This window comes from Penicillium solitum (genome assembly GCF_028829755.1).
Source record: "Penicillium solitum strain IBT 25940 chromosome Unknown utg000001l_segment0_segment0, whole genome shotgun sequence".
Classification (NCBI taxonomy): Eukaryota; Fungi; Ascomycota; class Eurotiomycetes; order Eurotiales; family Aspergillaceae; genus Penicillium; species Penicillium solitum.
In genome coordinates, this window is record NW_027072121.1 from 6,140,247 (window position 1) to 6,167,359 (window position 27,113).

General features: G+C 47.9%; 10 protein-coding genes across 10 annotated transcripts; 5 read left to right on the forward strand and 5 right to left on the reverse strand.

The window, feature by feature from the left end:
* Nucleotides 1-337: 337 nt before the first annotated feature.
* N7455_002331 (sialidase family protein) lies at nucleotides 338-1,609 on the forward strand (the record flags this gene model as incomplete). The annotated part of the gene is made up of 3 exons (XM_040951339.2): nucleotides 338-876; nucleotides 926-1,091; nucleotides 1,178-1,609. The coding sequence occupies 3 exons, from the start codon at nucleotides 338-340 to the stop codon at nucleotides 1,607-1,609; spliced, it is 1,137 nt and encodes a 378-aa protein (XP_040817575.1).
* A 593-nt stretch (nucleotides 1,610-2,202) lies between these two features.
* Nucleotides 2,203-7,334, forward strand: N7455_002332 (uncharacterized protein; the record flags this gene model as incomplete). The annotated part of the gene is made up of 15 exons (XM_065604258.1): nucleotides 2,203-2,412; nucleotides 2,483-3,011; nucleotides 3,069-3,295; nucleotides 3,351-3,630; nucleotides 3,692-3,925; nucleotides 3,968-4,710; nucleotides 4,766-4,928; nucleotides 4,982-5,314; nucleotides 5,371-5,494; nucleotides 5,557-5,628; nucleotides 5,685-5,735; nucleotides 5,797-6,483; nucleotides 6,540-6,623; nucleotides 6,677-7,051; nucleotides 7,103-7,334. 15 exons carry the CDS (start codon nucleotides 2,203-2,205, stop codon nucleotides 7,332-7,334), a joined length of 4,344 nt encoding a protein of 1,447 aa, XP_065462749.1.
* Nucleotides 7,335-7,433: 99 nt separating this feature from the next.
* Nucleotides 7,434-8,460, reverse strand: N7455_002333 (uncharacterized protein; the record flags this gene model as incomplete). Its single annotated transcript, XM_040951620.2, has 4 exons — nucleotides 7,434-7,622; nucleotides 7,673-7,782; nucleotides 7,833-8,192; nucleotides 8,241-8,460. 4 exons carry the CDS (start codon nucleotides 8,458-8,460, stop codon nucleotides 7,434-7,436), a joined length of 879 nt encoding a protein of 292 aa, XP_040818096.2.
* Nucleotides 8,461-8,987: 527 nt separating this feature from the next.
* Nucleotides 8,988-9,984, forward strand: N7455_002334 (uncharacterized protein; the record flags this gene model as incomplete). The annotated part of the gene is made up of 3 exons (XM_040951921.2): nucleotides 8,988-9,129; nucleotides 9,187-9,626; nucleotides 9,700-9,984. The coding sequence occupies 3 exons, from the start codon at nucleotides 8,988-8,990 to the stop codon at nucleotides 9,982-9,984; spliced, it is 867 nt and encodes a 288-aa protein (XP_040818397.2).
* A 498-nt stretch (nucleotides 9,985-10,482) lies between these two features.
* Nucleotides 10,483-11,937, forward strand: N7455_002335 (uncharacterized protein; the record flags this gene model as incomplete). The annotated part of the gene is made up of 1 exon (XM_040951378.2): nucleotides 10,483-11,937. One exon carries the CDS (start codon nucleotides 10,483-10,485, stop codon nucleotides 11,935-11,937), a length of 1,455 nt encoding a protein of 484 aa, XP_040818342.2.
* Nucleotides 11,938-12,021: 84 nt separating this feature from the next.
* Nucleotides 12,022-13,074, reverse strand: N7455_002336 (NADP-dependent oxidoreductase; the record flags this gene model as incomplete). Its single annotated transcript, XM_040951280.2, has 1 exon — nucleotides 12,022-13,074. One exon carries the CDS (start codon nucleotides 13,072-13,074, stop codon nucleotides 12,022-12,024), a length of 1,053 nt encoding a protein of 350 aa, XP_040818357.2.
* A 371-nt stretch (nucleotides 13,075-13,445) lies between these two features.
* On the reverse strand, nucleotides 13,446-16,155 carry N7455_002337 (beta-glucosidase; the record flags this gene model as incomplete). The annotated part of the gene is made up of 3 exons (XM_040951815.2): nucleotides 13,446-15,748; nucleotides 15,806-16,043; nucleotides 16,102-16,155. 3 exons carry the CDS (start codon nucleotides 16,153-16,155, stop codon nucleotides 13,446-13,448), a joined length of 2,595 nt encoding a protein of 864 aa, XP_040818117.2.
* A 2,545-nt stretch (nucleotides 16,156-18,700) lies between these two features.
* Nucleotides 18,701-19,512, reverse strand: N7455_002338 (bZIP transcription factor; the record flags this gene model as incomplete). The annotated part of the gene is made up of 2 exons (XM_065604259.1): nucleotides 18,701-19,429; nucleotides 19,489-19,512. 2 exons carry the CDS (start codon nucleotides 19,510-19,512, stop codon nucleotides 18,701-18,703), a joined length of 753 nt encoding a protein of 250 aa, XP_065462750.1.
* Nucleotides 19,513-21,644: 2,132 nt separating this feature from the next.
* On the forward strand, nucleotides 21,645-26,251 carry N7455_002339 (putative C6 transcription factor; the record flags this gene model as incomplete). The annotated part of the gene is made up of 4 exons (XM_040951790.2): nucleotides 21,645-22,182; nucleotides 22,238-22,319; nucleotides 22,379-22,489; nucleotides 23,203-26,251. The coding sequence occupies 4 exons, from the start codon at nucleotides 21,645-21,647 to the stop codon at nucleotides 26,249-26,251; spliced, it is 3,780 nt and encodes a 1,259-aa protein (XP_040818387.2).
* Nucleotides 26,252-26,590: 339 nt separating this feature from the next.
* Nucleotides 26,591-27,007, reverse strand: N7455_002340 (uncharacterized protein; the record flags this gene model as incomplete). Its single annotated transcript, XM_065604260.1, has 3 exons — nucleotides 26,591-26,709; nucleotides 26,861-26,960; nucleotides 26,999-27,007. 3 exons carry the CDS (start codon nucleotides 27,005-27,007, stop codon nucleotides 26,591-26,593), a joined length of 228 nt encoding a protein of 75 aa, XP_065462751.1.
* Nucleotides 27,008-27,113: the final 106 nt, after the last annotated feature.

A 27,113-nucleotide genomic window follows, 5' to 3' on the forward strand; every position in this document is an offset into this window, starting at 1 on the left:
GAGTACAGAGTACAGAGTACAGAATAAACGTCCAAGGAAAGAAAGAGGAAGGGGGTCCTAGCCACGTGGTACCACGTGGTACCACGTGACTTTTTCGATTGGATGTCGTCATTTGACATTTCCCCGGATTTATCTACGATGGCCCTAATTGATGGAAATTCTTCAGATGAAATACTTTCGAATTAGGCCACAATAAGGTTAATTCCGGCGGGATAACCCCGGAGTACTCTATACTCTTTTTAAAAAATCTACTTTAATTCTTGACAGAATGGAGTTATAAAAGGAGGATAATGCTGCCAATGAAGATAGAATACCAGTTAGCTCCAGCATACCAAACATGAGAATTCCACAGGTTCTTGCTTTTGCTGCAGCTGTAGCTGCAGTGACAATTCCACGCTCCAAGCATTCTTCTCCTACCTCCCTCACAAATGTGACCATCTTCTCACCACCTTCCGACTACATCGTTCCACGGACGCTTTACCCACGTAACGAGCAGCTGCCCAACGGCGACCTTCTTGCCACATGGGAGAACTACTCCCCAGAGCCACCGGCGGTCTACTTCCCCATCTACCGTTCCAAGGACTACGGAAAGACCTGGAAGGAGATCTCCAAGGTCCATGACACTGCCAACGGATACGGCCTGCGTTACCAGCCGTTTCTCTACTCCCTGCCCGAGCGCGTCGGCTCATTTAAAAAGGGCACACTACTTCTAGCTGGTAGTAGTATTCCGACTGATTTGTCGTCCACACATATCGATCTGTACGCATCGCAGGACGATGGCGTCAATTGGAAGTTTGTTAGCCATATTGCTGCCGGAGGAGAGGCGCTGCCGAATAATGGACTGACTCCTGTATGGGAGCCATTCTTACTCGCCCAGTAAGTTTTTCTATTGTGCCTTGAGATAACTCGCTAACTCCATTCACAGCAAGGGCAAGTTGATTTGCTATTACTCAGATCAGCGGGATAATGCAACATACGGACAGACAATGGTTCACCAGGTCTCAACTGATCTGAAGAACTGGGGACCTGTTGTAGAGGATGTTACCTACCCAACATATACCGACCGGCCCGGCATGCCAGTTGTGACCAAGGTAAGCTAAGACACCGATTCAATTGCGATTATTCTGTGCCATGTCCCCCCCCCCCCCCGGACAATGCTAACATCTCTACTCCGTAGCTCCCGAACGGTCAATACTTCTACATCTATGAATATGGCTCTTTCTTCGGTACCTCAAGCTACTCCTTCCCTATCTACTACCGCTTGTCGTCCGACCCCGAAAATATCGCCTCCGCCCCGGGTCAGCGTCTCGTTGTCTCGAGTGGCACTCAACCGACATCTTCACCGTACGCTGTGTGGACACCATACGGTGGTAAAAATGGCACTATCATCGCCAGCTCCGGTACACAGAGTACTTTGTTCATTAACAAAGCTCTTGGCGAAGGAGAGTGGACAGAGATCACTTCGCCCGAAGAACACGGCTACACACGGTCTCTACGTGTGCTGTCGGAGGATGGAGGTCGATACCTGGTTGTGAATTCTGCTGGAGTGCTATCTGGTACCAATAATCGGGTCTCTGCAAGTGTGATGGATTTGAAAGAGGTATTGTAAACTAAAAGACAATTTGTGACGGCAGACATCTCATACTAGACGCGTCGTTCAATTTCTGTTCATAATCATTTGATAGTTGTGGTCGATGTGACCCATCGTTGGATGTGTGTGTGTCCTTGATATTTGTTGAGAAGAGATCTTGATTTTGGTGAAAGACTAGAGACGTTGTACATATGAATCTACGTGTCACTATGTGGCCTGTGAATAGCCATGATTAAACCCACGTATATACAATCCGGAGAGCTCACATTGAAGCAAACGCTTACCAGGCACAGTAGTGGGCCTGGTTCCATACCTAGCTTACCATCCCTAGGGCTCGGAAAGATGTGGATCCTTGAGATAGCGGGTGATTCACCAATTAGTCACGAACATGCGATACAATGAGTTTCAGGTGTCATCAATTTAAAAAAAGAATATGAGGCGTCTGTTCCAAACCTCGGGATGACATGCGAGTTGTGAGTCAAAAGGGTCCAGGTAGGTCCAGCCTCATATTTTAGGCACCAGCGATCTCCCGCCCTTTCCATATTTCTCCCCACATTCAGCCTCACCTGGGCATCTCCGCACACAAACATCTTCCAAGGTTCCCAACAGCCATGTTAGACTGTTCCGTGGAGGAGAATGCTTTTGGCCCAATTGTCGCTCCTTCTTGTCTGCATGGATTTGACTTCACTCTCTTGTTTGAAGAGGGCATTCTCACACTCGGGCCGATCGGTGTTGTTTGTTTAGCAGCGTCTATTCGCATTTGGAAGCTTTCGGGCGTCCCAGAAAAGGTCAACCGGTCATGGTTGTATACCACAAAGGAGGTATAGGACCATCCAAGCTCCAAGCGTTTATGATTTACCCACATTCCTTGCGCTAACCAGCATCGCGTAGTTATTGTGGATGTTCTACACAGGATGTCATATTGTCCTGCTAGCTCTCTGGTGTCAGCCTGCCACATTCAAGACAAAAGCAACTGTGCTTACAACTTTTTTGACTGTCGTTATTTCCCTTTTTCTGGCCTACTTGTCTCATCTTGAGCATCTCCGGTCCATACGCCCATCTACAGTGATCAATGTCTTCCTCGTATTTGCCTTGCTTTTTGACCTCGTACGCCTTCGAACTCTGTATTTTATGCCTATTACTCAAACTGTGCCCGTTCTTTTCGCTATATCATGGGTCATCAAAGCGATGATTCTCGGGTTGGAGGCGACAGAAAAAAGATATTTGCTCAAAAAAGGATATGAAAATAGCCCGATCGAGTCGACCAGTGGCGTGCTGAATCGCGCTATATTTTGGTGGCTGAATGAACTACTTTGGCGTGGGTCAAAAGATACTTTGACAGTTGACAGCCTACCTATTCTCGACAATGATATCAGGGCTGCTTCAAATCCCCAGTCACTCCTTGAAAGATGGGACAAAGGTGAGCTCCTGAGTTACGACGTCTTTTATCATACCATAAATTAATCCAGATTCCTAGCAAACAAATATCATCAGAATTCACTCTTATGGACCTTCGTATCTCACTACAAATGGGCCTTTCTGGAGGGTGTTTTACCCCGGCTTGCATACACGGGATTTTGCTTTGCGCAGCCATTTCTCGTCGAGCGCGTACTCGATTTTATGACTGAACCAGAGCACGTTAACTCTGCCAACTATGCGTACGGACTTATCGGTGCCTATGCTATTGTGTATCTCGGTATCGCCGTATGTAGCCTTTCATGGCTTCATGGAAATCCTACTGATTCTAGTCCATTCATAGATCTCATATGCTGCTTACGAGCACAAGACTTACCGTGTTATTACTATGGTCCGAGGAAGTTTAGTCACTCTAATATTCAACAAAACTCTGCGGATGAGCACTACGGTTATCTCAGATACTGCTGCCATTACGTTGATGAGTACTGACGTCGAACGAATCGGAAGCGGTCTCAGAGAGATGCACGAGTTATACTCTAACTTTACCGAGGTTGCATTGGCCTTGTGGCTACTAGCACGACTGCTCAATGTAGCGACAATCGCGTCTACTACGGTTGTTGTTGGTACGTCCATATAATATTCTTCTTTTGATAGGAGCTTTTGGCTGAGTTGACCATTATTTAGTATGTTTGGTTGCAGGTGTCCCACTGGCAGTCGCTTGTGGAAAGGCACAAGGCATATGGCTCGATGCTGTTGAGGAACGAGTGACTGTTACCTCCAAGGTTCTTGGAGTGATGAAAAACATCAAGATGACAGGCTTGACACAAACCATCTCTAGCAGTCTTCGGGATTTGCGATCTGCAGAAATCGATGCTTCATTTCCATTTCGACTCTACGAAACATTTGGAATCACACTAGGTATGTTCAGCTCCAGCTGTGAGTTTTTCGCTAATAATATAGGGTATGCCTCTTCATCCCTGGCCCCGGTGTTTGGATTTGGTGTTTATATTATTCTGGCCGAAGCAAATGACACAGCTACACTGACAAACGGGCTGGCCTTTTCTGCGCTGACACTCTTTTCGCTGTTGGATCAGCCAATGGGCTCTATTGTGAATGGCTCAGAGGATCTGATGGCCGTGGTCAATTGCTTTCAGCGGATCCAAAAGCACTTGATGGAAGTCGAACGAGTTGACCGCCGAGTAAAGCACGATACTCAAAGATCTCTATCAATGCAAGGTACTAGTATAGCACCTCTGGTTGAGACTGATTCCTCAGCCTGGGAACATTATATCGAACCTTGCGCTATCCTTCGAAACCTCTCTGTAGCCTGGTCAATTGACACTGAGCCGGTGCTAAAAGATCTGACCACTAATATCCAAGAGTCCAAGGTTACACTGATTGTTGGGCCTGTTGGCAGTGGCAAGTCTACTTTTTTGAAGATGCTCATAGGGGAGATCCCGGAATATTCTGGCTCGATGTCAACCAGCTTCACTCATGCCGCATATTGTAGCCAATCGCCGTGGATTACATTCGGGACAATCCAAGAAAACATTGTTGGTGCATCGCCATGGGATCGACCGTGGTACGATCAGGTTACCAAGTTGTGCGCTTTACAAGCCGATTTCCAACAACTTCCTGTGGGGGATCAGACAAAAGTCGGCGTTCGGGGTTCTCGACTCAGTGGAGGACAGCAAATGCGCGTGGTATCTAACTCTAAACCTGTGCATGAGAAAATTGGAATAACACAAGGTTCTCTAGGCGCTTGCACGGGCCGTTTACTCGAAAGAGCCTGTTCTTGTTTTAGACGACGCCCTAACGGGTCTTGACCGAGAAACCGAGAAGATAATTCTAGAGAATTTGTTTGCTGAACATGGTTCCATCAAGCGTTCTCGGCAAACAGTGATTATGGCGACAAACTCAGGTATGTATATGCCCTGTGTCTGTGCAAGCCATTCAATAAACTGATCATCACAGCGCATCATCTTCTCTATGCCGATAATGTCATCGCGCTAGATGAGGATGGGCGAATCATCCAACACGGGTCATATAGTGATCTCACCAGTTCCGGTGGCTATATTAGAATTCTTTCCGATGGTTTAAACCAAGTCAACACTGCCAGGCCCCCCGATTTTGTATTGGACGACGAAACATTGCGGGAATTGAACTTGGATGACCAACACACGGATTCAAGTCGACGAACTGGCGACTGGACTGTCTATCGCTTTTATTTTCAGAACATTGGTTGGCCTCTTCTGTCGCTCTTCCTTGCATGCTGTGTTCTCTTTATTCTCGGTCTCAGCTTTCCTCGTCAGTTTCAACAAACCTATCTGGACATCTTGTTCCATTCCTAACATTATATACAGAAATATGGTTGCAGTGGTGGACCCGTGCCAATGAACAGCATCCCAATGAACATGTTTATTACTGGTTAGGTGTATATGCTGCACTTGGCTTCTTCTCACTTCTAACTACCTTTATTGGCACTTGGTATGATGGCAACATTTTTCGATCAACCTTCGAAGTGTTCTTCTATGACTAACTTTGTATAGGATTCTCATCATGATCATACAGCCCCGAACAGCCCGTCGGTTCCACGAGATCCTTTTGCGTACCACAATAGGGTAAGAACGGAAAAATAGTAATTGCTGGGTGTTACTTATTTTGACCTTTGATTCAGAGCCACGACCTCTTTTCTTACCTCTACGGATATCGGAAGCACCACGAACAGGTCGGCATGCTATTCATTCTTACAATAAGCTCTTTTTATTGATCCGGTTTCTTGTTTACAGATTTAGCCAAGACCTAGAGCTCATTGATGACGAGCTTCCTTCAGCCTTGGAGTTAACAGTCAATGCTGCGCTAAGCTGTGTTGTAGAAGGATTTCTGGTCTTTGTTGGCTCTTCTTACGTTACAGCAACAGTGATCCCAGTCTGCGTCCTGGTGATATATTACGTGGCAAAATTCTACGTTCAAACCTCTCGCCAAATGCGCCTGCTAGACATTGAAGCCAAAGCACCTTTATTTTCTCAATTCTTAGAAGCTCTCAATGGCCTCTCCAGCATTCGAGCCTATGGTTGGACAGAGGATTATCACCGTCGTAATCAAATTGCCCTCGACGCTTCCCAACGCCCTTCTTATTTGCTTTATTGCATTCAGCGCTGGATTGGTCTTGTGCTAGATTTGATCGTGGCATGTATTGCTGTCATCGTCATCGCTGTTGCAATCTCGATGAAGGGTAGCCCTTCCATGAACTTATTGGGTATCGCGCTATTCAACATTGTCAACTTCAGCGGCACCCTTCAGACGCTTGTTACATACTGGATTGGATTGGAAACCTCCATTGGGGCGGTTTCTAGAATTCGCTCATATATGCTACAAGCTACTACCGAGGATTTAGATTCCGAAACAGAGGCTGTTCCCGAGGACTGGCCTCAGCAGGGTGGGATTGACATAGCTGGCCTTTCAGCATCTTACAAGTATGTTCTTGGATGTTTCTTGGGTTTATTTCGATACATGCTAAACAGTCTTTTAGTGCCTCTTCGGAGCCTGTTCTTGTGGGAATTGGTCTCAAAATTCGACCCGGCGAAAAGATTGCCCTCTGTGGCAGGACTGGAAGGTTTGTGTTGCCCCACATCAGGTTGCGTCGGCACTCACTGGTTTATATTTTAGTGGGAAATCATCTCTTGTTTCGGCAATTCTGCGAATACTAGAGCTAAATAGCGGTACAATTCTCATTGATGGCGTGGATATTTCAAAAGTCTCCAGAGCACACGTTCGGTCCAGAATCAACACCATTCCGCAACAGCCCTTTTTCCTCCATGGCACGGTACGGCTAAATGCAAATCCCGAGGGAAATGCAAGTGACGAAACAATCACTGCATCCCTACAAGCAGTCAATCTATGGTCTTACATTCAACTCAAAGGAGGGCTGGATATTGATATGTCTGATGATTTACTATCTCATGGGCAGAAACAGCTCTTCTGCCTCGCAAGAGCACTTTGCAAATCCAGCAATATTATTATCATGGACGAGGCTACTAGCAGGTATGTGGAAAAAGCAACGGATATACGACCTTTTGCTAAGAGATCTTGCAGTGTGGACTCGGACACAGATACACTCATGCAAACCGTCATTCGAACGCACTTCAAAAATCAAACTGTCATCGCTATTGCGCACAAACTGCATACAGTTCTAGACTTTGACAAAATTGCTCTCATGGAAAATGGCAAAATTGTGGAGTTCGATACACCTAAAGCGCTTTTGTCAAAAGAGGGATCGGGATTTAAGACTTTGTTGGAGGCTTTTCGCGACAGTTCTAACGAATAGACATGGGATGGTCCTTTGCATGTGATTTGGGACCAGAGATAATTTCACAAGGGTTCAAACCAAAAACAACCGAGTTATAAATCAACAAGAATTCAAAGTCTAGATGCTGTGCCTCAGATCTCGCTTTGACTTCGGCTTTAATTTGAGCTGCTCCAACGAAGTTGAGACCTCGGTTTCAATCCCGAGGTTCCACCATTTGTGGCTAGTCGCAGTATGAGCGAAAATATTTGCCAGCATCGAGACAATCTCTTGCGCATTGTGCACCCAGTGGTAGGCCTTCTCGGTCCACTAGAAAATGGATCAGTGGTGTTATAGCAAGTTTCATGAAGATTTCTCACCTCGCCATTTGGACGAATCCGGATGAACACCCACTGGAAACTGTCTGTTGCAATTCCATACACTGACGTGTCTATAATCTTAGCCCGCCTCCTCGTCTCATGGATCATCGCTATTCATATTAGCACAAGTTCACGTATCATGTAAATCAAAATCACCTACCCATATAGGCGAGACATTGAAGCACGCCCCGCTTGATCAAGTCTGGTTGCCTCGCCTCGACCATGACCATATTAGTGGAATAGTCATCAGACATGCCATACCAAAGCGAGTAGTCCACGATCCCGGAGAGTCTCACCCGTCGATTATCGCTTTTCCAAATAAATTCTATCTCGCGATCAAATTGCAGGTGAATAGACTTGAGTGATGCGGGAGAGGCAACGGGTGTACGGGGCTTTGCGGGAAATTCGCGCTTCATCTTAGCCAGAGTTGTCAGGATAATCACGTTAATACGAGAACGTATCAAGGACTCGTTTATTGGTGAGCCACTGGTTGCTATGCCATAGTCTACAAGGACAGAATCTATCCAAGTTAGTGTATACACATATTCATCTCAATCATCTAACTTACTCAGGTGAGTAGGGAGAAAAGAGATCTTTTTAGTCTTGCGAGGAGAAAATTCTAACTCGGTGGGCAGACGGTGAGTGAGGTTAAAGTGATGGGGAATCTCAGTCGGTTCGAGGTCAGTAATGGCGATTGTAGGCACCTTTTTCGATTTCTTGCGCTTGGCATGTACTCTATTTTCGAGAGTTTTGTACTTCAACTTGCGAGATTCAACAATTTTCTCCATGGTCAGAAAAGAAGGAGTTTAACGGCTGTGAGGTGAAAAAAAAAGGAAAAGATGTGGAAGTAAGAGTAGAGGAATATGGGAATATGGGAGGGTTTAAATCTGGCAGGTGCGACTTACTTCCTTAAAAGTCTTAGTACATTGGTAGTATCCATGGATCTATTACTATGAAAGTTCATTGGATGTCTTTCTACACGTCTTTTTATTTCTGTTATAGCTAGAGATATATAAGAAAAGCCCCAAAAAATACGACTTCTTCACGTATAGATATGTAAGGGACAACATCGAGTCTGACACTTCATGGATGACTTCCGACATCAGGTTCCAAGGTTGAAGGCCGTTTCCAGAAAAGGGAAAAGCACATACTGTTGAGTCATGTGAGCACCTCTCTCTCTATTCTCTATACCTTCTCTTCTATCTGCCCCCATACTCTCTTCTCTGCTCCTCAATTACCCAGCTTTATTCAGCTTTACTTTCTTCAAGTCACTCAGTTGAAAACACTCTACGCAATTCATTCACAATTATTCACAATGATTGAAGAAGACTGTGCAATTATCAAGGCGACTGAGGAATACCAAAGTGTAGTGGAGGCCTTTGGCCTCTCGCCTACTAAGTGGTGGAATAAGAGGCAACTCAACGCAAGAAACACCTGGAACATCCCAGATTATCTCGGTGAGTTTCAGCTGGTTATCTATTTGGTTTGTATATTGTCTGCTAACGACTGATTAGTGTGCTTGTGGGACGATCTTGAGCTAGTCACCACTCGGGACGGTAGTACGCATCCGCTGTTCCCAATGAGAATAGAATCACTTCTCCTCGCTCTACTTGCCGACAAGATCAAGAAAGAGTCCCTTAATCCCCATGGGCCCCTAAACTCACCCCACTGGAGCTTTCGAAAGCAGATATTCACGCTAGGCATGGAAGACGACAAAGATATAGCCCCAGAGGGCATCATTGACTACGTTTTGTGGTATGGCCTCTGCTGGGATCTGGAGACAAACATGATCGTTATGAAGTCTAAAAGTCCGGTGCCTCAGAGTTGGACTCTGCTTCAAAACATGGCGAGTATTCACCGTGCTCGGAAGCTCGCAGAAAGGGACGCAGTTATCTACGGTGTCATAACTGACGGGTCAAAATGGGTATTCGTACACCTGACCAATAAAAGTCGGGTAGGTAACCCTGGAATCCCCGGTGTGTTTGAGGGAAGTTTGAACAATATTTTCACTAACACTTCGTTTTTAGTATACAATCAGGGTATTCTCCTGGGACGACGACCAGCACCAGATTATTGGCCAGATCCAGGATATAATTGACCAGGCAGTTTCTTGTCGCGGAAGGATACAGTCGCGCTCTTCTCTGCCTACGCCTACTGTTCATCAAATTAGTGGCTGTCAAATCAGAGAGCTGCCTGCTCCATGCGATAGCTCTGATGATGAGAGTGCCCGGGTAACTGAGGAAAATGCCTATCATACGGCCAAAGTGGAGAAGGGAGACTATGACACAGATATAGAACCCTTGACCTGGTGAATTGCTGGAAACTCATGTGTTGTAATTATCTACGATGGGCACGTTGGACAATGGTAATTCTTGAAGTCTCTCATACTCTCGTGTTCTCTCCATAGAGTCCTTTTCTTTCTCCTCTCTTTCACGGTTCTAGACTTTCTACTACAATGTATTACCTCATGCTTATAATCTCATCTACTATTCTAGAGAATACAACTAGTGCTGACATCTCTCCGATTCAAGATCCCATCTGCATATGTAGCTCCAAATCTCTCCCAGCAAACATCTAACGATGGTACCAAAATGTGTTCCTGCTACCTGTAAAAAAAATGCACAAATGCAATTTGTATAGCTGTACAGAGTGAACATGAAATTTTATGCCTGAGGCATCAACTCTTTGCAACCCGATTAAACATCATGGATACATCGTCCAATCACATGATGTCTACACCCACTTCGAGGCACCTAAATTAAAAGTATACCTCATTTCTGTCGTCCACTCAACATATAAAACCCGTCTAGATGTCTGTTGCAACACTTCCCACGGAGCTCGTATGTGATATCTGCAGCTATCTGGAGCTACGTGACTGGATTGCTTTTCGAACCACCTGCCTTGCAGTGTACACGAAGTCACTGGATGCTTTCGCGGACCGGTATTGCAAGAGTATCGGCCTGATTCTCACCGGTCACAGTCTTGGTCGATTGGAAGAGCTCGCCGCAAACTATAGCTTCCGAACCCGAGTCCAAGAGCTATGGGTTGTACCGTCCTTATTCGGGGGCTTTTATGAGATGGATGTTGATTCCTTCAAGTCCTGCATCACTTCACATAGAGACAGGCCGTCTAAGATCATCGCCCAGATCAATTCTCAGCACACCGCATATCAGGCTGTAGTGGAGGATCATCTCAGTATCATCGAATCCGGTACTCTTAACAACGTCCTCAACAAATGCATGGCACGCTTTAAGAACCTCACCGTTACTAGAATGCAACTCAAGGACTCTGACTTTTTCTGGAATTCAAATCCAACTGCAAAGGATGAGGTCCAGTTTCTCGGCTGGCGCGGGGTAACACACCAGCTTGGATTCAACCCATTCGGATTGAACGTCCGAAAACCCATACACAACCTGTGGAAGAGCAGAGCGAAGGACCATGCTATAGCTTTTGCGGCTCTCCTAGAGGCAGCAGTTGCTTCTAACAGGAAACTAAAGAAGTTAGACACATGCAATGGTGACCATTGTGCTCTGCCACCTTCGGATGTTACACTCAAGCTCACGCACAATTCCCTGTTTTCCTCCCTGGAAGAATTAGAGTATCTGCACCTCTGCATATGCGTCTGGGAAGTACAGTCAGATGATTCTACACTCAGATACCTCATCGATATCCCTATAATGGCTGCACCAAGTCTCAAGGTCCTAACCTTCTCACAGTGGGACCGGAACGGTGCAATGAGCCCTCAGTATTTTATCGACCTCTCCCAGCGTATCAACTTTACCCAGCTAGTGGAACTTAATCTTTATTGGATTGAAATCACATATGATACCTTCCAGGCGTTTTTACGCACCACAATGCCGACTTTGAGGATTCTTACGCTACAGTCCTTGAATTTGAGGGGTGCTGCCCCAATGGACACCGACAGTGGCCATAATCTGCCGAAATGGGATTCCCCAGAGATAAATGAGGAGAGCAGTGCTGCTTGGCGACAGGTTTGGGATTTTCTTGGAGACGGATTCTCGCTGCAGTCTCTTTCCTTGCAACATCTCGGTTATCGAGGCCATCGTCTGCATTTGCGCGATAATTTGAGCAAGCTGAGTGGATCTACCGAGCCGAATGGGCCGGTAGTTGCTGTCTTCAACGCTGAGCGAGCTGGTGTTTCCTTTCAGGAATGGGTCACTCAGCTACAGACAGGCCCACCACGGGGACCGCGGATGCGTTATGATAGTTTGCCAGGGAAAGATTATACGGCGCAGATGGTTTAACATCTATCTAGAGATAGTTACATGAAATTCTCACTGGCAGTTTTGGAATTGTTACATATCAAGCATAGCATAGGATTCGTGAATCTAAACTGTAAGCACAACCTTCCCTCGACCATCAAACCTCCCATTAGCATAATCATAAGCCTCCCTCACACGGTCAATCCCGAAACTAGCAGCAACAAACGACCGCAACTCCCCCCTCGCCGTCAACTCACTCAACGCACCCAACACCTCCCTACTCCCCTCAACAATAAAAAACAACGCCTTAACCCCATCCCTCTTCAACCCACGCTTCGCATGAACCTCAACAAAATCAAAGCTCGCCGAATCAACAGATATCAAAGAACCTCCCTCCTTCACAAACCCCCAACATCTCTCCAGAACCTTCCCACCAACCGAATCAACAATAACATCAAACCGACCCTCCTGACCACTTTCCAAATCCGCATACTCAACAACCTCATCAGCCCCCAACTCCCTCAAAAAATCCCCATTCCTCGCAACAGACCCACTAGCCGCAACAACATGCATCCCAGCCCGCGCAGCAAGCTGCACGAGGAAAATCCCAACACCACCCGAAGCACCAGTAACAAGCACACGCTTCCCCAGCTGACAAGCCTGCTGATAATCCTTCTCCTGCCGATTCTGTGGCTCCGACTGCGCACTCCCGCCCAAAAGCGGAGGCTGAAGACCCGCATGCACAAAGAGCGCCTCGTACGCCGTCTGCGCGCTAAGCGGTAATGCCGCGGCCTCTTCCCACCCGAGGCTCTCTGGTTTGAGTGCGACTTCGTCGGTTGTGACGAGTGCGTACGACGCCCATGTTGAGCCGTGGTCGGCGGATGTCATGCCGAAGACGGCGGTGCCGGGTTTCAGGGTTGTTGTTGAACCTGGGGAGACTGATGCTACTGTGCCTGAGAAGTCGTGGCCTGGGATTGCGTATGGTTGGTAGTATGTCTCGGGCCATGTCAGCATGTCGCGGATTATGGTTGTTGCTTTGATTTGGATTAAGAGCTGGTTTGGGGCTGTCGGAGTTGGGATGGGGATTTGGTCATTGTGGAGAGCTGTTGTTGGGGCGGGGTTGGTTGGGGAATAAGGTGTTGCAGATGGTGGTGCTGGATGGACACGGATGGCTTGCATTTTACGGGTTTGTCGGTGTATGGATTTGTTTTGGAGATAAATTTGAGGTGTATGAATTTGTTTTAGAGATAAGTTTGAGGGGTTGATTGAATGGATGTTTGGCTTTTATGTCCTGGAAGTATGGTTGTGCAGATAGGCTATTGCCTAGCGGCTGTACCCGCTCGATCACGCCATGTACCTACGCTTAACTATATAAAGGTACTGAATAAAAAAATACTAATTAGTTTCATTAAGTAGTCACAGGAGGCATGCCTTGAGCGAAAAAGAAAACTATGTGCAAATATGCAATGCTGGCTGTACAACCTAAAGAAAAATGACTCATGTGGACATGTGTACCCTCCTGTTTCCATTCCAGCAAAAAAAAACAGAACTTACTCAACCGAGGGCAAGTCGGCCGAGAGAGGCAACTTGCGGGATGAGTTGCCGACATACACCTTCTTCTGGGCGCCGGAGATAACCCAGTTCTGGGAATCAACGTCCCAGTTGGAGACATCACGGCGGTTCAGGGTGGTAGTCCACTGAAGGGTCTGACCAGGGGCAATGGTGACTCGGTCAAACTGACGGAGGACCTTTGAGGGGTCATCATCGCCGCCCAGGGAGACGTACAACTGGGGAACCTCGTCACCAGTCACGGAGCCGGTGTTGGTGATAGTAGCGGTCACCTGGTAGAGGTCTTCGAACAGAGCCGGGTTGCCTCCGTTGTTGCCGCTAGAGGGGAGAAGGTCCTGGGGAGAACCATCGGTAGCACCCTCGGGGAGGTAGTCCTTAGAGTCCATGCCGTAGTCAGGATCACCGGACGATGCACGCAGGTCGGTGGAGTTCAACCACGGGTAAAGGTACTGGCGGACACGCTTAATTCCCTCGGGGAACAAGTTATCCGAGACTTTGCCAGGCTCGCCGAGAACGGGGGCCTTTTGGGTCTTTCCAGTGGTCGGTTTGTATTCGCGGCGCCCGGATGAGGTAAGAGGGGTAACCTTAAGGTCGGAGAAGGCAAATTTGGTGTAGCTCAGACCGTACCCGAACTCGTAAATGGGCTCGATGTTGTCCTTGTCGAAACGGCGGTAGTCAATGAAAACACCATCCTCGAAGTTATCTTGAGGAGCATCCGCACCATTGTTGGGCACTGTGAGGATAGGCGGGCCATAGTCCTTGCGAGTCTTGCCCCAAGTAAACGGAGTCTTGCCACCAGGGTTGACGCGACCATACAGTATGTCCACCAAGCTGTGACCACTCTCCTGGCCGGGCAAGCCAGCCCAGACAATGGCGGTAATGTTGTCGTTGTCATACCAGTCACTAATCAGAACAGCAGCTGTGCTGTGAATCACAACAATAGTGTTGTTGCAGTTTTGAGTAGCAGTCTTGATCACCTCTTCACCGTTCTTCCAGAGAGTCAGGTTCTTGCGGTCACCCTCGTTGCCGTCAACGTTAATGAATCCCTCGCCAGAGTCGGCGTTCACGAAAACGAGGGCAACATCAGCCTGGGAGGCAAGGGCGGCCATCTCGGTGAGGGCCCAGTTGTCGGTCACAGCGAAGACGTTGGTCTGCCCGTTGCTGTATTCCAGGACTTCATTTTGGATGGCCTGCTCGGGTGTAACCAGGTAAGGGAAGTTCGCAGTTCCACTGCCCCAGCCCATAGCCAGAGTTCCGTTGTCACAGCCACGGTCGTCGCAGCCATTGGCGCCATAAGCATTAGACCCGGCGTCCTCTCCCAGAATGCCGATGAACTTCTCGCGGTGGGTAAGGGGCAGTGCACCACCCTTGTTCTTGAGGAGAACAGTGCTATCAGAGCCAATCTTGCGAATGACCTGAGCGTGGTCACGCTGGACATTCACGCGCTCGTTGACCTTGCCCCAGTCCTCACTGACCATGAAGTGCTTGAAGTTGTACTCATCACGGGTCCAGGAGCTGAAGTTAGGAGGAGTGCGGACGCGGTCGCGTCCAACCTTGTAGTAAGCAGACATGATTCGGACAGCCATGTCGTCGACGCGCCATTCGGGGACTGTACCATTCAGAACCGAGATGGTCAGGTTGGTTCCCCAGTAGGAGTAAGGGCTGCCAAGAAGGACGTCACCGGGCATAGACATATCTAGACCAGCTAGAGCAGATTCGACACCGCTGTGGTGCGCACCCCAGTCGCTCATCACAAAGCCCTGGAAGCCCAGCTCGCCCTTGAGCAGCTTATTGAGGGAGTAGCTGTTTGCGCAACCGTAGCTGTTATTGATCTGGTTGTAGGAGCACATGACAGAGCCAACACCAGCACGGATGGAATCCACGAAGGGCCAGAGGTACAATTCGTGCATGGTCTTGTCATCAATGTTTGAGCTCACACTCTGAGAGATGTTGTACCCATATCCCTGGGCCTCGCCGGACTGACGGAAGTGCTCCTGTTCATTTCCAATGAAATGCTTCGCACAAGCAATAACACCAGCATCCTGCATACCCTTGATGGTTTCGGCCATCATCACACCAGTCAAAACGGGGTCAGGCGAGAAACCTTCCCAGTTACGACCGCCATCGGGGTACTTGCCAAGAGGGCCAGCAACAGGACCCAATTGCACATCCACACCTTTGTCGCGGTGCTCTTCGCCCATTGCCACACCACGCTGGTAGGCAAGTCGCTTGTCCCATGCTGCGGCAACATTGACACCAGAGGGGAAACCAGAGTTGTAATCACCTATTTGGGCAACATTAGTTAACTGCGCCAGGGCTTATTCGGGTCGGGCAATCTTACTAAAGCGCAAACCCAATGGCGAGTCCTGCATACACATTCCCCACATGCCAAGTCGAGGAATGCCACCGGTCTCACCAACACATCGATCTTGCTGCCAACCAGTACCGGTTGTCAAGTTGACTTTCTCAGCCAGTGTCAAATTAGAGACGAACTCAACGGCGCGTGTGTATGCTTCGGACCACTCGCCCGCGCCAGTCATCCATGGGGAGGGATAGTGTGGAGGGGAATAGGCCAGTGACTGTTTTGACGCGACTTGATTAGCAATGATCATACTAAACGATTTAAATTCGACTCACATTCGCATTAGCCACCGAGGCCAAGGCGGCCACCTCAAGCCACGCGAACTTCATTGCTGTGAAAGTGCTAGAGATGATTTCACAGAGACAGCACAAGAAAAGTTGTTGAAAGAGAAGGGCGTGAGGAAGGAACGAGTCACAAATTTGGGAGAGGAAGACTGGGATCTTAAATATTCGGTTTCCTGATTGCTCACAGGGGATGTAATAGTGTGCATAGCGTATAAGATTTACTCCATAAGATAAAATCAATAATAAAATAAAATGAAGAAAAGGATCGACAAAAGTATGCATTCTCCCACTAATCACATTATATCGTGTCCTATGATTGGCCATGGCTTATTCCTACTGGAGCTGTTGTTTACTTAAGTTGGAGACAAACTCATCCTTGAAAGGGGACACAAGGCACAATTGGGGCTGGTAGAAGGGGACAAGGAGAAGCACAGGGTTGAGAAATCAACCCCTTTCCCAAGGATGTCAGACACCTGAGCATTACCCAGCCACGCCCTCTTAAACCATCACAATGTACTCTGTACTCTGTACACTCCAGGGCTATTAATTATCAATTCCCCTGGAATCCATCGCCTTGCTTCGATTCCGCATACGAGAACGGCTAAACTTCGGCATCCCACGCCGTGGCTACCGTCGTATCGCGCTCGTGCCCTTTCCCCGCTAATTCTATTCTCATTCTCCGTGGGGTTAAAACAGACGATCTTTAGGGATTTCACCCAGAGTTTAGCTTTTTGTATGTGTTGTGGTGGTAGACGAAGTACAACTACACACATATTGATGTTGGCTATCCCAATCATTCTGTGGCAAATGCCCTCACCTGGTCACTCTCGCCTGATCAAATAAATATACAGAGGTGACTTCCAAGATTCTAATCTGATCCGACCACTTTGTCCAACAGATCACCGCTCATCCTGCCGAATGGGGAAAATGGGGAAACCTCCGACTAGGTACGGGCGACTACAGTAAGTATGCCACCTTTGACTTAATTATTATTGGTTCATACTGCGTGTCCGCTTTCATCACCGTCTTCTCGAAGCATATACTAGTTAATTAATTTCTCTTCAAAGGTTCATTTGTACACTTCATACCCTTTCACACTATGCCAGCCGGGCGCCCTACTATTGATTAATTATACTCCAATTTAATATACTGTCGAATACCATAGTGTTATACATAGTGAGAATACAGGGTATGCAAACCCGGAAAGTCTACGGACCGCTATAATGGCGTACTCCATATAAATAAACCTTGGAAAGTCCACGGACATATGTTATTGTTGGTCATCTATACCCGTACCCGTGGACCCGTGGACAGATTGTGGATTTTGTCAATTTGACATACTTCAATTTGACATCCTTAGTCGCCCGTACTCCGAGAGTGCGGGGAAACAGGCCCGGACCATCCGGGGATGTTTCTAGTAATCCTAATACAAAGTGCTCCATGCATATATTTACTTCAAAATAACATGCCAAGGTTTGCTTTGCTCTAACGTAGTTACTTCATTACTTCCACTTCCTACCTACCCCAATATACATTCGAACCATGGGCGTTATCCGCAGCTAAGCGTTTTCGCTACCGTGGAGACTGAAGTGCGGAAGCCCCACACTCCAGACTCAGGAACTCGGGGACTCCAGGCTTCTTGGCCAACTCGGCGCATTCTCGGCCTAGTATTATTTTCGGGTTTAGGGTCCAATAATGGCTGCCTAATGAAACTTTCAACGTTGTACGGAGTACGGAGTACTGCATACCTCAACCGAGAATGTCTATCCCTCTACCGAAATGCCCCCCCCCCCCCCCCCGGCTATCGGACCAAAACCCCGTATATGCGGGTCCTCGGCTCAGGCCACACTGTCAGAACACACTTATTTCTGACGGAATGCCCCGCCAAGCAGCCACTCTTGCCCCTTTTGTGGCTAATCATCGGTGTTACGACTTAAAATTGCTGGGTTTCAAGGCTTCTGTCGGTTGATTCAGCATTCCGAGTGCTCGTACGGATGCTGTTCAGTTTCCGGATAGTAGCGAGAAGGGCTTGTCCTTTTTAAGTTGGTTCAATTTTAGTTGGGTGGTTCTCATGAATTATGCACCTTTTTGTCTGGGATACTACATCGGAAAATATGAGATACATTTACGTCATTAGCATAGCTAATGCCATAGCTGTAGCTGTAGCTGTAGGTTATGCTCCTGCTCGGAAAACGTCGGCCTCATTCCTAATGTCGCATTTAGAACTGTAGAGTCGGGGCATTGTTGCCATTTCACCGTCTGGGCATGAGGTCTGGCCAGAAAAATATCCTGCACGGGCTTGTTTGTGTAGAGTGGTCCCGCACCTTGGGATATTTAGGCGTAAAATCATCCCATTCGGGATATAGGGCCGAGGAGCCGTGCGTGTTGCGGGTCTAGTAGTCGGCGGCATCTTGACCGTACTCGATGCTCACGGCTGCAGATGACAAGATGACAGAGTCGAAATCGATTCTTAGTAACAAATGTAGCACCCATGCTCATCCTCTTGTTCAGGGCCAGGGACAGCTAGAACTAGCAGGTTCACTCAAATGTTAATACCCCCAATGGCTGTGAAGCCAAACCAATGTCAAAGTCAAACATCACTGCTGATATCGTCTAGCACTTGAAACAGAATGTGATTTTGAACTCTGCAGCCTGTGCCATTCGCACCTGCTCGGAACCCAGACCAAATTTTCCGTCGAATCTCATCCACATCAATTCCTTTGGTGTTGTATTGGTTGATCATTTCTTCCGCAATGGCACACAGCGTCGAATTGAGCACATCTTCATCAGATACCGTTTCCGGGTCATGTCTATCGGATCGGCATCCACACAAAGCCGGATCTTCTTCTTGTGGAGTTTGATTTGGTGGCTGATCTGTTGGTTGGACCGCTGTCGAGGCACATGTACTATTGACCGCCATTGGTAGTTCGGTTGTCTCTGATTCCTTTTTGTAGACATGGGGTACTGCCATCGACAAGTTTGATCTGCGAGTATCCCGACGTGGCTGAGACAGAGCATTTTCTCCCTCTACTCGCTGAATGGCAGGGATAGCAACCTTCCGGTTGGTGTTTGCTCCCGTATCCGCTTCCTGCAGATACTGCTGGACAGAAGCACTCGAAACTCCCAGTGATCCCAGAAGAGCCTTCAGATGCCGATTTTCGGCTTCGACCTTTTGCGTTGCCAGTCGGTGCTCGATGTCTTTTTGGTGGGCTTGTTCTTTACATGCCGCTAGACGCTGCTCTAACTCATTCACGTACTCCTGCTTCCGGGCTCGACTCTTGCGTTGGTTCTCACGCACACGTGCGAGTCGCTCCACATTCTTCCATGCTAGTTAGGTTTCATGTGTTTGCCGCAACTACTTAAATAGGTGTGACTGACCTTCTGGTCTTTCGTTGAATCCATCGGTTGCTATCCCAGAGGTGTGGAACATGACTGGGTTAAATATCAGTCATAATTTCCGCGCAAAGCACTTATTAGGATGAATGGTGATATGGCAGGTGTCGTGGCAGAGAGTTTGACATTGCCTCCTTGGAATTTCGAGTTCGGAGAAATGATGCTTCTCTTTGTTGCCTTACTTTTATGGCTGTAATTTGTCAATCACGTGATCTTTACTTTAGAACCAAATTGGTAGGGATTATTGGGTTTTTCTTGGAGAAATCACATTATTTGAATACATATTAGATTTTCCTATGGCTCTAATGGTATTTATGAAGATACTCTGTTCAAAATGCAGTACTGTGGAATGTGTCAAGCTATGATTCTTGCTCTACATTTCTGCCCATCCCCATCCACAGATCCACATCACCATGCCAGGTCCCCAGTCTCTGGCACAGCACTCATTTCCTACGTGTACCAAGCTCATAGCTCTGGAATTGAACGCGCTAAATGGCCTTCCCGTGGAGCTCATACTATTAGTATGGGATCTGCTCCAGCCCGCTGATCTCATTTGTCTTTCAATGTGCGATCGTCGACTCTTTGCGATCTTTGATCGTCAAAAGGAATAATCGAAAATGCCAAGCTGCCACTCCTACAACAACTCAAGCGTAATATGCCGAACTATTTTGTATGTCACTGCTGCTTTCTGCTTCATCAATACGACGGATCAGGAAGTCTAGGGCTGACATGCCTACGGCCCAACTGGAACTGCCCTCTTCCATGTATTCGGCGTGCTCAATGGAAAGTGGGTCATCTCGAACTGGATACTCATGACGATACCGCTCATATTTGCTATCTGTTTCATTTCCTCCATATTCAACTTGCGATGAGACGATTCTCTCACGGCCCTCGGTGCGGTACTACAGTTTAATCGCTCGCCCATATCGAAATTACAGAATATGATAGGTCGACCACTTTGTTCTCCATTGAAGCACGGATCTGTCCAAGCCACCTACACCGGGTCTATGCTTACGAATCCAGGGCATGATGTTTGTGAAACAAGGGAAAGGAGGTTTGCTCGCGCCCTCTTCGGATATTGACGAACCCCCACAAGTCTTCAAAATCTGCTCTCACATGAATCATTCAAAGATTTCGAAACTGGTGAGGCCTATTGTTACCCACAAACAGACTAGTTCTCACATTGAGAAGCAACTGCGACAAATGCAAGACAGATTTCGAACTTGCCATCCAAGAACATGGGGGAAATATAGCTCTACTCATCACCAGATGGATCAACTTGGGTTCTGGGTTGACCCCGGATGACCTCCAATGGAAGGCTCCTACATACAACGGACTATCCAAGGAGCCTGGTACTCCAGTATAACTACAGGCCCGGCGGTCTTCATTAAAGCCGCTTTTAGCGATAGTTCACTAGGAGACCTATCTTCACGCAATATTTCCTATCTGAAAGGTGAAAGATACAAAAAAACCGATAATGCAGTTTCCTTGTTTGAAAAATCTTACCTGGACCTTCCCTAACCAAGCGAGAGGCGAATGTGAATCCCAACCGGTACTGTGTGAATTTAGTAGCCAAGTCAAATGGTGGCAGGCCTTCAATATGATGCTTTCTTGATTTCAAATTACATATCAATTCAGGATACACCCGTCGACCTGGCCAGTATGCATGAGAGATGTGAGGAGTTAGGGAGGAAAAAAACAGAAAGAACGAAAGTGATGTATCCATTGGGTTAGGTAGGTATATGTAGGTAGCCTCGAGCATGTTCATGTAAGTATGTAGCAGTTTAATCAAATCTATATCACGGACTGAGTAACAGGCAAATAGTATACTATGTAGAAATCGGCCACTAAATAGAGCCCATTACAAGAGGATTCACGGAATTTACAAACAGTCAGTTTTCCAACTCAGCTTTATACGAAAGCGAGAGCGGGAGGCAGATAGCCATCGGATGCAGAGGGCAAACGATCACCCACGACGTCATTGGCCGTCAGTCGCGCCTGAGCTGCTATGTAACCCCCCGGCATTCTTCCTCCGCGCCTAACTAGTTTCTACCTGGAATTTTCCCCTGTCATATTAAATATCATTAAAATTGCATTCGACTCTCTCCTATTCACATTACTGCATCGCAAGCCCTTCCATCATGGTCTCCACGCGACACCATCCCCGCGAATTTCCTTCCCCTGAGGCCGGGAAAGAGCTGGCTAAATCACCACCAGCCACCACCAGCGCGAATTCACGCAAATGGACCCATACACCCGCCGCTGCGCTGACAATCTGGCTCGTCGTTTCAGTTCCCTTGGTCATCTGGGACACGGGCTATGTCTTGTTGCGACCGCATAGCATGCCTGGTGGAAGACTGCACTCCCCCATCTGGACACCTTATGCGCTGTACGGAAAGGTCGACTATATCTACGGCTGGCCCGCCTTCGATGCGCATAATGGCTTCACGGCTGCGCAGACTATCCTCAATATCTTCGAGACTATCGGTTACATCTACTACCTCTGGATTGTCTACCACTATGGATCGACTGTTGGGAGAGGTGGATCGCAGAAGATCTCCAAGGGATTCACCTGGTTGCTGAAGGGGGACAAGGTGGTTGCTGGGCGCATTGGTGCCACCGCGCTTCTGGTCGCCTACACCGCGTCTGTCATGACCTTGAGCAAGACCGTCCTTTACTGTAAGCTGCATCCATTGCCTGGGATTTGTATGTTAGATTATAACACAAGACATAGGGCTCAACGAGATCTTCTCCGGCTTCGAGAACATTGGTCACAACGAACCGCTCACTCTCTTCCTCTACTGGATCCTCCCCAAGTGAGCCCATCTAGTGCATGTTTACACAAAACATAAAACATAAAACTAATTCTACATAGTGGAATGTGGCTCGTGTTTCCCAGCTACAATATCTATATTCTCGGAGGCGAGATTTTGAACTCGCTTGAGCTTGCAACACCACGCCAGAAGGTCGGACGCCCGAAATCCACGTAGGATCAGTCGCGCAAACTAGTGAATAGCTTGCGTACAGAAATGCGACATGTGCAATGACGATAGCGAGTTTGTTTGAGAAAAAAAAATCGGGTCACTTCGGCCTATCTATCGGTAGGTCGCATTGAGATATGGCTAGTATGAGAGAGAGAGAAAATGACCTGCTTCTGTAGTGAACTCGAGATAGTCAATGAATATCTTATTATGTTTACCACTCAGTAAGGATCCCCTTGGCACGTATCTGTATGCTCGTCCTAGTATTCTGTCGAGCTTCCGGTGTGCCAGCCCAGATGCCAATCCGGCTGTGCTACTGTCCTAGGTATTCGGGTCCGCTCCGAGAGAGCCGAACATGCTACGAGTATATCTATGAAGGTAGTATGGATCTAGAACAACTTGTAACATTCATGGCTCGAGGGAAATTGGGTTTACAAATGTATTCCTAATCCTAGAACTATACGGGAATAGTATAGGGGTTCAAGGGGAATATAGCGTTGGCGCAAAGCCTCCGGATTCAACATGTAACCTCAAGTCGATTGCGTAGGTATTTTCCTCTGCTTCAAATTTCATTTATTTTTCACCTACAGCATATGTTAATTCTTCCTACTCCAATAGAGATTGTGGTCGAATTTCTGTAATGTTGACGCTACCAGTGGTCGAATTATTTGCCAAGCCACCCGTCACCATTCGCCGCTGAACCTTTCCCCATATTTAGGTCCTTCAACTTCACTTTCTCCTCAATCCCGACTTTCTCCCGCTTTCTCGGTCTCCAAACCCCACCCAAAAACGACCCACCCCGGAATCAAACACGCCCTCCATCTTGGAAGCGCCTTCTTTTGTTCCCGACCGTGCCGAAGGATGCTTCGGGCCTGGCTCCTGGGGTATCCGCACCCGTCATGATCCAACCCGATTCCGACGAATCGCCATCGAAAACCCCTGGTGTCAGCTTTGACCTAGGCCAGGAGGCGGCGGCAGCAGCTCTTGAAGATTTTGATACGCAAAGCCATGCAAGTTCCCGTGACCCTGGTAGCATACAAACGGTCGACCCCGCCGTAGGCCCGGACAACGGCACGCTAGACCAACGAGACGACTCCGGCAACGGCCCGTCCAATTTTGAAAATATAAACGACGACGATAAACCGGCTTGGAGCGAAATGAAGACCAAGGCTGGGAAGGAGCGGAAGCGCCTGCCGCTGGCATGCATCGCATGTCGCCGCAAGAAAATCCGCTGCTCGGGCGAGAAGCCCGCCTGCAAACATTGCACGCGCTCGAGGATTCCGTGCGTGTATAAAGTTACTACACGAAAAGCGGCGCCGCGCACGGATTATATGGCTATGTTGGACAAGCGACTGAAGAGAATGGAAGATCGCGTAATCAAGACAATACCCAAGGAGGAGACGAGGGATATGCTCTCTATTGGAAGATCGGTTGTCAAGCCTTCCGCCTCGGCTCAGCCGTCAAAGGCACAAAAGAAACGAAGCGCGGAGGAGGCATTTGCGGCAGAAATGGATGAATGGACTCGTGGGAACGACCGCCCACCACACGAGACGTTCCCAACGAATCGTGAAATCAAATCCACCGATGGGACTGGCCTTCTCACCGAAGGAGCCGAGTTTTTGCCCTCATTGGAGATTCAGGAACATCTCGCGGAGGTGTTCTTTGATTGTGTCTATGGACAGTCATATCTCCTATTACACAAACCCAGCTTTATGCGACGGCTTAAAGCAGGCACAATCCCCCCTGTCCTGATTCTTGCTGTCTGTGCCGTATCTGCGCGATTCTCCACACACCCTCAGCTCAACTCGGATCCGCCATTTTTACGTGGAGAAAGCTGGGCCAATCCCGCTGCAGCCATCGCTTTGAGCCGGCATGATGAGCCGAACATTACCATTCTTACTGTTTTCTTGCTTCTTGGGCTTCATGAGTTTGGAACCTGTCATGGTGGGCGAAGTTGGTCTTTTGGAGGCCAAGCATTACGGATGGCATACGCGTTACAGCTCCACCAAGAGCTTGATCAGGATCCATTGCTCAGTCAGAAGAATGGCAGCGGTTCACAGTTGAGCTTCACTGATCGAGAAATCCGGCGCCGGACTATGTGGGCATGTTACTTGATGGATCGGTATAACTCTTCCGGAAGTCAACGGCCGCCTATTGGGAATGAAAAGTTCCTACAAATACAGCTTCCTATCAAGGAACCTCACTTCCAGATGGAGATACCTGGTCCAACAGAAGATCTTGACGGTGATGTCATTAATCCTGTACCTGAGGATTCAGGTCAATTGTTTAATGCTAAAGAAAACATGGGTGTTTCCGCGTACATTATCCGCGCTATCGTCATTTGGGGGCGCATTGTCGACTACCTGAATCTGGGTGGGAAAAGAAAGGACGCACACCCACTTTGGCATCCAGAATCAGGGTACACGCAGCTTAAACGGCAAATTGAGGAGTTCTCTGCGTCTCTTCCGGCATCTTTTACCTTCACCTATGAGAATCTTCAAATCCACGCAGCGGAGAAGATTGCAAATCAGTTCATTTTCCTCCACATCATCATACATCAAAACATGCTGTTTCTCAACCAGTTCGCCATTCCCTTGTCTCCGGGGGGGCGTCCTCCGAGAGATATGCCCAAGTCCTTCCTCAGTAATGCAGGTCGGGCCGCGGTGGAAGCAGCGCATCATATTTCAGTGCTTTTTGATCGAGCTTCAGCCTATCCCCTCACTGTTCCTTTTGCTGGGTACTGCGCTTACTCGGCCAGTACAGTCCACATCTGGGGAATATTCTCGAAGAACGTCCAGCTGGAGGCACGGTCGAAAGAGAACCTCCGGCATACGTACCGCTATCTCAATAAAATGAAAAAGTACTGGGGCATGTTCCACTATATGGTTGAAAGTGCCAAGGATCGGTATCGGCAGTTCGCTGATGCAGCTATCAAGGGCTCTGTGGCAATTCAGAATGGCGCATCGCTAACACCCATGTTCCAATATGGTGACTGGTTCGACAAGTATCCGCATGGAGTGTCAAGAGTGCATTGGGAGGACCCCGATACTCGAAACAAAGAAACGGGCGAAGACGCAGTCATGGGCCAAAAACCAGACCTCCAGAGCGTAGAAGATTTCTTTGCCGGCCTTTCGCCTACTCCACAGTCAAGTCAACCCCGTAAATCACGGTCTCGCAAGAACAGCAAACTATCAGATGGAGCTCCGGGCATGGACCAGACTTCACCCCAGTCAGTGATGGAAGTCACCATGGGAAGCACCCCGGGTGTTCCAGGCAGTGCATTCCCACAGCCATCCATGCTCCAACAATCCCGGCCAATGTCATTCGGCCAACCACCATTCGACTTCAGCATCCCACCAGACCAATTGCCGCAACTAGACCGGCAATTTGTCTACGGTTCATTTTCCGACTTCGACCCCAACTCCTTCGTCCCAAACAATCCTCCAATCTCACCGCTCAATGGCGTTGAAACACAAAGTCCAGAGCAAACACTGTTCACAGGCCATCTGGACCCGAGTGCCCCTGCTGGAATGGGCGAGTTCTACCAGCCCAGCGCGTGGTTCCTCCCCTTCAATCTTGACCCTGTTGGCGGTGAAAACCCACCACAAGCTCCGCCCCCGGCTCCCATACCTGGGGGCAATCGTGGTGGCACGTCATCCGTGGTCCCTTCTGTGCATATGTCTGGCTTTGGCGGCCCTGTGGGCATGCCTTTAAGCGCATATGACCTTGGTTTATCTGGTTCAGACATGAAAGTCTCACGGCCGTGATCGGTTATTTTTCATCAGCTAATGCTTCCCCAATGACTGCCATGTGCTACGTCGTGTTTGTTTGAGTTTTCTTTACAGTGATTACAAAAGCTTGGAGTCGGGCATTCGGAGCTGGGGTCTGTTACTTTTTGCGCTACCGTATTATCACCCCACTTGTGTTGATTTGTGTAAATATCATTATGTCGTCTGCTGCGTGTATATCCCTTTCTTATTTAAGCAGATTTTCCGAAGAATATCTATATCTAATAGTTTGATTTTCTCGGATAGACATCACAACCTCGTAAAAGTTTCCAGTACCCTGACAAAAAAAAATCCGATTCTCCCTACGCCAAAATAAATTCAGCAAAGGAAGTTGCAAAAAATAAATTGTTGTGCATCATCCGTGAATCGAACACGGGCCTCGTCGATGGCAACGACGAATTCTACCACTAGACCAATGATGCTAGTTGTATGGTTATCTGTGCGCTGTGGGGTATATGTTCGCTTAACAGTTTACGATCGAGTATGACTTACTTGAAAATGGGATCAAGTACAGTGTAGGTATGTGCAATTGAAGTTGGTAGGTACCTAGGTATAATGTGACAGCTTATGTTATAATTCAATCCTAACCCTGCTCGCATGTGAGCCCCCTGTATGTCCACACGAATGAATTGAGATGGGATGTGATGCCAAATGTGGATATATATATCCAGGCGAGGTAGGTAAATGACTACAGAACATGTTCGTGGATAACATGGAAACATTTACTCCGTACATTACAAATAATCAGACAAGGAGAAAGGCATCGGAATTTATTCTTTGAACAATCCGAGAAATGAAGTTGCCACTGGACAAAAAGGAGTGTAGAGAAAGGTTATGGGAA